General features: G+C 32.9%; 1 protein-coding gene and 1 pseudogene across 1 annotated transcript in view; one reads left to right on the top strand and one right to left on the bottom strand.

The window, feature by feature from the left end:
- The window catches only part of SEMA3D (semaphorin 3D), a 206,559-nt gene that overhangs the window by 131,948 nt on the left and 62,217 nt on the right, over positions 1–12,394 (bottom strand). The window contains exon 3 of the mRNA XM_037736584.1: positions 1,735–1,925. Within this exon, the coding sequence (XP_037592512.1) occupies positions 1,735–1,885 (151 nt within the window). The 5' untranslated portion in view covers positions 1,886–1,925. The remainder of the gene's footprint in view (positions 1–1,734; positions 1,926–12,394) is intronic.
- On the top strand, positions 3,203–3,668 carry LOC108300299 (annotated as a pseudogene).

Here is a 12,394-nt window from a genome sequence, read left to right as displayed (position 1 = left end):
GAGAGGGTCTTGCATACAGTGATGCAATCCTAGTCATTGAAGTTAAACTCCTGGGTTCAAGCAATCCTCTTGCTTCAGCCTCTTGAATAGCTGGCATTATAGGCATGCACCACTGGTGGCCTCTTTCTTTCATCTTTGCTGCCTATTGCTCAATGTTTAAGAATAGTTGCTTCATGTAGTTTATCTAGTTGAATAGTTGTTTATTGCAGGAGGTATACTTCAGTACTATTTACACTGAACTGGTTAAAAGCCTTGACTGTGTTTTTTATTTAGAGTCTTAAACCTTACCATAACTGGTAATGTTCATTTGAAACTAAGATAATTTTAGGGGAATAACAGAATATTGAATATATCTGTAATTAAGAAATGGATGACACTCAACACAGGTTTTAGTTATTGATTATTGCCAGGCATGGTGGCTAAGGCCTGTAATTCTAGCACTTTGGGAGGCCAAAGTGGGCAGATCACTTGAGTTTAGGAGTTCGAGACCACCTGGCCAACATGGTGAAACGCTGTCTCTATTAAAAATACAAAAATTAGCCAAACGTGGTGGCGGGCACCTGTAATCCCAGCTACTCGGGAAGTTGAGGTGGGATAATTGCTTGAAACTGGGAGGTGGAGGCTGCAGTGAGCCAAGATCATGCCCTGCCCTCCAGTCTGGGCAACAGAGTGAGACTTTATCTCAAAAAAAAAAGGTTTTAATCATTGATAAAAAGACACCAATAAATTATATTTCATAATATAATCAATTTTCCCAGATAAAAACATCTTAGATTATCAAAAAATTCTTTCAATTTAAATGAGTTTGATACATATCAACACAAAAATCTCAAAAATATATAAATTAATGTTTTAGTACATGACATATAAATTCTTAACAAATACCAACATATAAGATTTGTAATGGATATAATGTGCTAATTCAACTTACTCTTAGATTTGACATCCAATTTTCTTTTATTATTGGTATTTTGTCTATAAAATATCATATTAAAGATATATTCAAATTGCCAGTATAGATTTTGCCTATCACATTCAGAATAAAGAAGTTTGATTCTCTGTATACCCCTTTTGTTTCTTGAGGTATTAATAAAGACCAGAGTACATCATAAAGGAAAACTGAAGCAAAAAATCTTTGGGCATGAAACTGGACACAGACACACACAAAGGTGACCAACCATAATTTGCATAAACTTTGCCTTTATATCAAACATTTAAAAACAACTAGCTTAGCAGATTTCATTTCTTAGCAAAGTTTTCATCTGTTTATATTTTAAACCTTTCACATTGTCTTTTTCTATTATAAAATACATATATAGTTGAGAACTTGAAGCTATCCTGCTATTAAGTTCTTTTTGAAAATATCTTACTGTGTTTTAAAAAATCTGCTCTAACTAGGAAGAAACTAATTTGTAAGAGTTATGTGAAATTAGTTAACATTTTTCTACTTTTAAGGATGTATTTGTTTTAATACAAAACTGATTACCCCTTGCAGATCAAATTGATTATTATAAATAGTGGGTTGAAAGGGTACTTGAATAGCTTTAGCATCCTTTTATTCACAAAAATAAATAATTGGGCTTTGTGTTCTATAATTCTATTTTTATGAACTGATGCCAACACTATAAACATTTCACAGAAGTCAATATGATTTTCTAAATAGAAAAAAGATAGCAATCAAAAAAGACATTTAAAAGTCATAATAAACAATTTGGAAAATATTTATATATTTACCTTTGTAGGTTAGCTTGAGTCTTGGAATATTTTGCTTAGAAGTGCCAATGACAGGAAGAAACAGCATGGTCATGATTAGCATCATCAAAGCATGAAACAAGTGAAAATCTTGGCTTCTGGCCTTCAGTCTGTCGTCTTTATTAGCATTCATGATGAAAACAGTGTTTGCTTTCAAACGGTACTAATTTCATCTAAAAAAATTAAAAAAAAATCTTAAGATAGCAGTTAGCAGATTTTTCTTAAATTAGTAAATTATAATTTTCTGAATGTAGATAGATTTTTAAAAATAATGTTTCCGTCTCTCATTTTTTACTCTTACATAACAGTTGCAGCAGAAATGAATCAGAACTGGGGAATAAAATTAAGGACAGGCTTTGCTCAGATGTAGAAATAAATGTGCCACTAGAATTTAAACTATTTTGTTATTTAACATTTTTTTCTTGACTAAAGTTGTTTTTGTGTTTTGTTTAAGCAAATATCTGAAGAACCAACTTTTTCCATAACTTGAATTCTTTGATCAGATGAGAACACTTTCACTGGTAGAAGCCTACACTTGCCCCATATCATCCCCAAATAAAAAGATCCGCCAACTAAAACAGACAAAAGCTGTCATGTTGAGACAAGTTGTCTTGTTTCTCAGTTAAGAGATTTTAAAATTCCACTTACATGTGAGAAGCTAAATTCAATTTTCTCAGGGCCCCAGCATAGATGTTAGGCCTGGAACAATGCAATCTTACCTGAACCCTGTATTATTCCACACAGGGGAGTACTCAATAGAAAAACAAATTGTAAAATATAAGGGTTTATAAGAAAGAGGAGGTGGTAATTAACTGGGTTGCCATAAATAAGCTGACTTGGTTGTTTTCCATAAGATGTAGAGTAAATCAAAACATGTATTCCAAACTAAGTCTGGCAATAAAAGTTACAAATCATATTTATTGACCATTTATACGTACCCAATACTTTTTTTTTAAAGTGCTTTATTATAGATTAAATGATTTAATTTAAAAACAGTCATAAAGGGTGGGTAATTACTTTTCTCACTTCACCAATGAAACAAAATTGAGGTACAGAGTTAAATAATTCTTCCAGGGTTACATGGCAAGTAAGAGATGGATGAAATCAACACATGATCAGAACTTTAGCTAGACTCTGCTTTTTTCTCACCTAAGTCTTTGGGTGCTTTGCATTGTGGTAGAATCTAGTGATCATCAACTCCTGTTAGTCTTCAACTTCTCTTCCACTTTAATTAACTTCCTGCTGTCTTACTAGGAAATAGGCCACAGAATCAATAATTGCTTTGATGATAGATTTCTTGGTGATAGCTTAGGTCATAATAAAAAAATATTAGACTTTAAGTAATTTTCTAATTAGTTAATATTGAAAATAAATATTGTATGCCTATATGGTTTAGTTTTAAGACAAGGCCTAGCTGCTATGGAGTTTGGGCAGCAGGGGTCAGTGAAGGATGCCAAGATGGCTGGGCATCCAAAGCTTTTGGTTTTGCCAAAACCAAAAGGCCATTGCTAATTCCCTGAAATCCTGCAATGAGACCCTCACCTCCAGGTTGCCTACTTTATCTGAGAATCCACCAGCTATCAACTGGGCTTACTACAAGGCCAATGTGGCCAAGGCAGGCTTGGAGGACGACTTTAAGAAGAAATTTAATGCCCTGAAGATTCCTGTACCAGAGGATAATATATTGCCCAGGTGGATGCTGTAGAAAAAGAAGATGTGAAGTCTTGTGCTAAGTGGGTGCCTCTCTCAAAGGCCAGGATTGCAGAATATGGGAAACAGATGGAGAAGATCAATAACTTAATTCCATTTGAACAGATAAGCATTGAGGACTTGAACAAAGCTTTCCCAGAAACCAAATTAGACAAGCAAAATATCCCTATTGGCCTCACCAACCAATCGAGAATTTATATAATTGAGTCCAGAAGGAGGCTCCAGCCTTATATTACTCATTCTGGATATTAAAAATAAATATAAATATACAGTTAAAACAAAAGAGAGAAGGCCTAATAAAGGATGAATTTTTCTTAAGTGAGATCAGCTCTTCAATGTACTAAAATGTCTCCTAGACTTTGAATATTAAGTTTTTGGTTGCCTTCAATCTCAGTAGTTAAGTCTTGGGAAGTGAAATAAAATCAAATTTTGATCTGTATTATTTTTATACATGATAAATATTTAAGGATAGACCTAAAATTTTATGTTGAATTTCTTCATGAAATGTTAAACATAAGTGCGTAATAAATTATTTTTATTACACTCAAAGATACCTATAAGAAGTACTAAATTATTCTTTGTATATAATCTATCAACATTGAATTCTGCCTTTACACAGTTACTACATATGCAAATAATCAAGTTGATTTAGACAGTCTTTCAATTATGTTTTATTAAATATAACAAATATCACATATTTTATTTTATTCACATTTAATTGACATTTCCTGAAAGTTCCACCTAATTAGATAAAATTTGAGGGACAAAAAGAAATGTCTTTCTGACCAAAAAACTATACCATCAGCAGCACTTTATGAAAATTTTAATTTTAAAAATTTCAATTATGCATATTTTAAATCATTTTTTAATAACATATGATAGTCCTAAAAATTATATTATTTCAATGCCAGTTGGAACACATTAATGCTATTGCCACAAAACAGCCACTTTAGCTGATCTACAGAAAAAAATTATCAGATTATATTTGAATATATGAGTTTTGAATCATTCAATCTCAATGCATTCTTGCAACTTGTTAGTTTGTCATTTATACCACTATTCTTTGACTTACAGATTCTCCTTAAAAACTTGCTACTTTTATACAAATTCCAACACAAGTTTTAAATATTTATATGTTAATATAGATATATTTACATAACTTCTGATGGTTTTTGAATATATCTAACATATATTTACTTATATATATTCTTATTAGTCATTGGCATCATATCTAAACACTGACAGTTTATAAAGTGAGGAAATGAATAAGATTATTTTTCTGAAGGGAATGGTTGATTATACACAAATAAAGTACCATAAAATAAATCTAAATAGAGACATTTATGATACGCTATGCAAGACACCGAGAAGAAGTATCGTATAGTCTTAAACAAGACAATTACACTTTCATGGAGGACAGAGAAAGAATGGAAAAGCAAACAGAGACAGTTCCAGGAAACAGTGAAGCTTGGTTAAGGACTCCTGAGCAGTGAGGCAGGCAGCGTGACAGACTTGGTCATATGACTATGAGAAGAAGAGTGTGGCATAATTCAGTGGCATAGAAGAGAAGGACACCAAAGAGAATCTTCAGTTAACTCTTAAATTTGCCTCAAGCATGTTCTCGTACCTAATATACGATGACTCAAAACAGTACATGTGGTCACTCCGTACTGCCTTTTGGTATTGATCATGCATGCTGTTCCACCCACATTCATCAATGCTTCTCTAATCCCATCACCCTGTTCCTTCCATTCTTTCCTGTATTCACATTATTAGCAGAACGCTGATATCTAATTGCAGCAGACTCACAGCCTTGGCATAAAAACATGTATTCTCCCTCCCACCCATACCCCCTGAAAAAAGTGAAAGGTAAAATGAATGTAGAGACTGAGTATATTAAATTTCTCATTACACTTAGTTTTTTTGAGCTTCTGAACATGTGAAATACTTTTTTATGACATGTAACAACGCATGTAATGTGAATGTATGTTTATATACATAGGCAAAAGACAGAGAACTTTCCATATGTGCATTTTATTAGCAATAATGACCTCAGTGCAGGACATTTCCTGCGAATTAATGACTAGTTGGGGTTAATGGCCCCTGGCTATGCATTGAGATATCTACTCCTCCAACTGGTCATTAATCGCTAAGACATGCCCTGTGGCTCTAGCATCCTAAGTTAAGAAGATTGATGTTTTGGTTTTCAATGAACAGTAGTCATACTGTTCCTTGTAACCCAGCTCATTAATATTGTTAAATAAGTTAAAATTTAAAGCGCTGCTTTCCTTACTACTAAGACATTCTGAGAAGTACCTATGTGTGCTGAACCTGTACTTGAGGAACAAAATAAAGCAAAAATCCTGAAACTGCTGGAACTTAAAATTAAAACCTTGATATATTTTTCTACTATAAAACAGTCAAGCCCTACAATCTGCTGGTCCTGATTCTTTTTCTTCCCAACAATCCTATAAATTCAATAGTTAATCTTTTAATTGAGATAATTTATGGGTTAAATGTCTTGCCAACAATCTCTTCCCTACTCTATTGATATTTTGCTGCCTGTGTGTGTGTGTGTGTGTGTGTGTGTGTGTGTGTGTTGTGTGCACATATGTGTGTGTGTTGTGCATCTGGGAGGAATTATAGAGAGAAGTAGGTGTGATTTAACCGAAAGTGGGTGGATTTAGTGAATTGCCTAGGTTATACTGCATGCTACTGTCTGTAACGAGCTTGACCTGGAGCCAATTAACTGCATATAATCTATTCCAGATGTTCCCTGATACAAACAGCACTCTTGGGGATCTTCAGATGTGGAGCCAATAGGGAGGGTTCTGATTATGAGAGATTTTTACACACTGTTTCACTAAATCAGAGATCCAAATGCTAATCTAACAATCAAGAAGGCCTTGTGCCATTTCCCTAAGGAACACAGAGTCCAGAACTTATTAGATGGATGGTAACTCATCAAAAATTTTATTTGAGGAGCAAGAGACATAAAATTGTATGTGTGAACTTCATTGATTTGCCTTATTTATTCACATGCATTTGTTCCAAAAGTCATTAAGGCAGGTTAAGGTACTATTAGTGTGAAAAAATAGCTTCTTTGCACGGGGCAATAATTAAAATATATGTCTTCATGCTTGAAAATCTAGAACACTTAGATTTAGGATTCTTTCTCAAGCTCATGAGTGTGTGTGTGTCTGTGTGTGGGGGGGGGGTTGGGGAAAGGAAGAAAAGAACCCCCGATTTTTTAGTTTTATAAAGAGCTATTTGTTCTTTATACCTTAGAGATACACGTAAAGTCACTTGAGAAAGTTTTAACCCAATTCAGGAAGCACAAGGAAATATGCCTATCTCAAAATTAAAAGCAATATCTGTATTAACTCACTTTGGCCAAATTGCTGCTCATATTTTTGAGCTATTGTTTGATTATATGGTTTTCCTGTAGGATGCACGAGACTGATCAATTATTGGTTACATTTCTTCATAGCAGGCCTACGGACAGCACGAAGAAAATATTATAGAAAAAAACTTGAAAGCCAAAGAGGTAACACAGACAAACAAATGAGAAGCTTTATGTTACAGGGGTCTAATATATATATCATTGATCAAGTGCAATAATATCAAAGTAGGATTCAAGTGGTATGTTAAAAGGTCCGCAAAATAGAGCTTGGAATGCTGAATTTTCACTTAAATTTATCCCATCCTCTCTAAGTTTCTCTTCTGTGTATTTTCTAATAGGCATATAAAATATCCCACTACTTTAGTAATATAGCAATTATTTGTGGAAAGTGTAATTGTCCATTAATAGACTTCATTGTTCTCAGATGCCATAAATTCTCCATCAATTGGTATATTCTAAAAGAGTCTGAAAGGCCATCTGACTCTTCAGAGATCATGAAGAGTCTTATATTTGATTAAATGCTAATCTACTTCCAAACCTCCTTATGATAGCCAATGATATTTCTCCACACATCAAGTTACAACTATCATCAGTAATTAGTTGTAGAGCTGAGCTAAGCTACTTGTCAGTATATATAAATTACAGTACCTAGATTTTTATTTTGCAGTGATTTAAACATTATGTTTGCATTTTAAAAATACACTGAGAGTATATTGTTTTATAATCCCTGTTCAACAAAGCACCACTGTTAACATTTTACTTGGGTTTGCATGTCTTATGGCCATGTACTTATAGCCAAATAACATTCTGTAAGATCTTACCTTTAACAAACTCAAAGAAAATAATATAATAGTGAGATTTTAGAATATATATGTGTAAGATTTAATATTGTGGGTTTCATTTTTTCCTGACCATAACAGTAATAACAAAATAATGTTTAAATTGTAAAGAGGTCCCAAAGAAATAAAGTGCCTCCAAGGTCTAAACTGCTCAAGTTGTTAACACATTTATAAAAATTTAATAAAATACTACTTTAATTTATTGATGTTCATTTTCCTCATTCTAAATCTCACATCAGTTTGCTGTTCAAAGCAACAATTGATACTTATCTGTTCTTAGGATCAGAGAAAGTACTGACAACATAATCAAAGTTGATCTTTCCTCAAATTAGATTAATTCACAGTCCAAAGTTTCAATATTTTCCTTTTCAAATTCTCATACTCTTGGGAGCATTTTAACGCATGCAAGTTTTCATGACCAAGATAATCTCATAATATGCTTTTGTATAATTATAAAATATTTCGTCAAATTTTAATGTCTCCATAAAAACACAAATTAGTTGTTTTTTAAAACTCAAAAGCGGCCGGGCGCGGTGGCTCACGCCTGTAATCCCAGCACTTTGGGAGGCCGAGGCGGGTGGATCACGAGGTCAAGAGATCCAGTCCATCCTGGTCAACATGGTGAAACCCCGTCTCTACTAAAAATACAAAAAGTTAGCTGGGCATGGTGGCGCGTGCCTGTAATCCCAGCTACTCAGGAGGCTGAGGCAGGAGAATTGCCTGAACCCAGGAGGCGGAGGTTGCGGTGAGCCGAGATCGCGCCATTGCACTCCAGCCTGGGTAACAAGAGTGAAACTCTGTCTCAAAAAAAAAAAAAAAACAAAAAAACCCTCAAAAGCATCTGCCTCAAATATTCTGATATGTGCCTCTTAGGTATTTCTGCTTTTTATTATGAAAAGACTTGAATAAAGCAGTGTAGGAATTATTGCAATTATGAAGGCAAAATTACTATATTTTCTTGAAATAATGAAATGAGGATTAATTATGTTTTTATTATTGAGATATTCTTATTTCTAATTTAGTTAAGCCCTTTTATTTTTTAGAAATGTCATTTTTATCAAAGCTAAGTAATGTCTTGGCAAGTATCCAAAAATTTTAATTTATTCTTTCCTGAAATTCACATTCAATTATTCATTTAGCTGTTGAATTATATGTCCAGTTAATATGCTCCCAGGATTTATTATATCTAATATTATAAATATTCTGCCTATGTGAACAATAAATGGATTTGAATCTTTAAAAAATGATTATGCATAATAAAATGTACAGAACGCTTTATTTTACAAACTAAGTTAGTGGCACCATGGTCTCTGTATCAATATAAATAACTGTGCACTTGGAAACATGTTTTTCAAAGCAATACAGGTATTTTATGATATATATATTTATTTATTTTTCCTCTTATTTAGAGATAGATAGGGTCTCACTCTGTCACTGAAGGTAGAGTTCAGTGGCATGACCACAGCTCAGGGCAGCCTGGACTTCCTGGGCTCAAGTGATCCACCTGCCTAAGCTTCCTGAAGAGCTTAAACTACAGGCACGTGTCGCCATGCCCAGCTTTTTTTTTTGTATAGATGGGATCTCACCATTTTGACCAGGCTGGTCTGCTCTTGAACTCCTGGCCTCAAGAGATCATCCTGCCTCAACCTCCCAAAGTACTGGGATTACCGGCATGAGCCACTGTGCCTCGCCTACTTTATCATATTTTAAAATATCATCATGCGTTTGTTTCAGCAGCACTTATTGTAACATAAGAACAATGCAGAGATGCTCAAAGAGAAGAGTACAACATCTAGATAGGAAAAACAGACAAATGTGCAAAATAGAATTTCTTTTTATTTATCAACATGTGTTGTAGTCATGTTTTTCATAATCTTCACATGTGTATTTTAATTTTCCAATTAAAAATAACTGAAAAAAATTATTTATATTAAAGGAGAGAAAATTGAAAAGATTTTTTTATTACTTAATACATATCTTATCAGACTGTGTGGCAGGGATTTCATCTTATCAAAACAACATGCAGAGGTTATAGTTGCCAATATGTAAAACCATATAAGCCTGCTTATAGAAAACCACTTATATATAAAAAACAGCATTTCAATAAGTTCTACACTGTCTAAATTATAACATGGGGTTATATATACTTAGTTTAGAATCTTAAGGTTGTAACTATTGTAAACTAGTAAATAGTTATGAAATAATTAAATTATGTTTTGAGATGTATGCTGTAGAAAAATTATAAGGATTCTCCATAAAAATCCTAATACTTTTACGTAAATGGAAAAAGAAATGCCATCAAATCTACTAGCAACTCCATATTTAATAGCAAACTTTTAAATATAAAAAACCACACATAGCTGGAAAACTATGACCTTGAATTTCATATTCACATAAATTCTCCAGGAACACATGTGCTGTTGAGATCAAAATCCTTACAATGGGTTAAATGAATCCTATATAGCCTTATTTTTTTTAAAAGAGATGTGCTAAACACATTAACACTATTTCTTTCTTTCTTCACTCTTTAATGAAACACCTTAGGGAAATAAACACCCTAGGGAAATAGGAGAAGAAATTTAAATAATTCACTTCATAAACATAACACTATCTGGGAACACAAATAGGTAGCATGTAAAAGGAACTTAGCATCACGTGGAATTTAGGAAACAAGTCTTCATATCAGATTTGAATTTCATGGTATTTGAACCAACTCAGCCACTATTAATAATTAACATTTTAAATTCAACAACTGATGATGACTATGCAAACAAAAAGACATCTTTTCTTTCAACAAATAAAAGGACTGTCCAGCACTCTTAGCAGTAATAGTTCTTTAGTGATCATTGTTTATATTTCTAGTGATTATGAGATATATTAATACATTTCATCTTGTTTTAACATGCTTCAAATGCAATTTCTCCAATCCACTTGTATTTCTAATTGTGTCATTATAAGGTAAACATTACAGAATAAGTTTGCACATGCTCATTCTTGGGGCTCCTGGCCCAGAAAAGAGCTGTATGTCTGGAAAATAGTTATTCATAGGAGAAATCTGAATTTTACCATAATCTACCAGCTTCTACCAGAAATTCAAAAGTCCTGAAGACTCTAACTCAGTAAATATTCCTATATTTGGTTTAGCTCTGCTATTGAGAAAGTTAAAAATAACTTTTAAAACAAATCTATAAGTTTTATAAATAAATTGATATCATAAGTTCCATTATTTGTGCCTTATATGACTGCCTTGTTGTATAAGGTAAAAGAAGTTTCTTTTACCTACACTTCCATATATCCCAGGTTCTATCTTCCCTAACTCTTCTGGGACATGTCTAAAGTGTAGTAGCATGGTGGTTAAGCACATGGGCACAAAGCCCAGGTCTGTCACTTGCTTTCTGTTTATCCATAGGCTAGTTAATTTTTTTAAAATAATTTTTTTAATTGCATTTTAGGTTTCGGGGTACATGTGAAGAACATGCAAGATTGTTGCATAGATACACACATGGCAGTGTGATTTGCTGCCTTCCTCCCCTTCACCTATTACTTAACCATGCTGTGGCTCATGTTTCTCAACTGAAATTGTGGATAACAAGGATATCTGATTTATTTGTTGTAAGGACTAAGAAATCATGATGTAAAGCACAATACCATGCCCAGTACACAGTAAGTGATCCATGAGTGTTAGCCATTTAAATATCATCATATTCAATTTGTCTTAATTTTCTATTAAAACCCAATTTAAGTACAAGAGAAAATTATGGTTTTAAAGACAATTATAGTTTATAAGGTCTGTTAAGCAAAGTTCTCAGGAAAATACTATATAACATCTAAGAGTATGAAAACAAATGAATAAAATAATTTTAATTCTTTGAGATCACAAACAGAAATAAACAAGCAAGCAAATAAACAAATTTCATTTCCATAGTTTAAAAGAGGAGGATCAAAGTCATGTTTTGAATCTGATTATGAGGGATATAACATAATTGTATCTTGAGTGCCTCTAATGCTATTCATTTAAATTAAATCGCATTGTTTATCAAGAAAGAGAAAATAACTAAATATCCTATCAATAATAACTTCATATAAAACTTTAAAATCAAGTAGAATAAACACTGCTGAATATGTTTAGTACTTGACTTTGAGATTTTTACTTAGATTAAAAAGATTAAAAGAATTATGCTTCCCTTAGTGTCTTCTCCAGAAAGGATACTAGCTTCTAAAGGAGAAAACAAATTTTAAAAATCTTGTGGATCCTGTGAATTCAAAGATATAGTACCTTCAATGGTATATTCAAAGTATAAAAATAATGTATTTCTGCAATTCAGTATCTCCTTTGTATTGAATCTTAACAAGTTGTAATTTTAAAAAATATGCATCTATGAGACTTAATTGAATGTTCTATTTTCCATTCCCACACGTAGCCTTTAGTTTTAAAAACAGTATAGTTCTGGCAATCAGGCAAGAAAAAGAAATAAAGGGCATTCAAATATGAAAGGAGGAAGTCAAATTGTCTCTATTTGCAGACGACATGATTGTATATCTAGAAGACCTCATCGTCTCAGCCCCAAACCTCCTGAAACTGATAAGGAAGTTCAGCAAAGTCTCAGGATACAAAATCAATGTGCAAAAATCACATGCATTCCTATACACCAATAACAGACTTAAAGAGAGCCAAATCAAGAACAAACTT

The sequence above is a fragment of the Cebus imitator genome, unplaced genomic scaffold (genome assembly GCF_001604975.1).
Source record: "Cebus imitator isolate Cc_AM_T3 unplaced genomic scaffold, Cebus_imitator-1.0 Scaffold26, whole genome shotgun sequence".
Taxonomy (NCBI): Eukaryota; Metazoa; Chordata; class Mammalia; order Primates; family Cebidae; genus Cebus; species Cebus imitator.
This window is presented reverse-complemented; position numbering and strand designations above follow the sequence as displayed.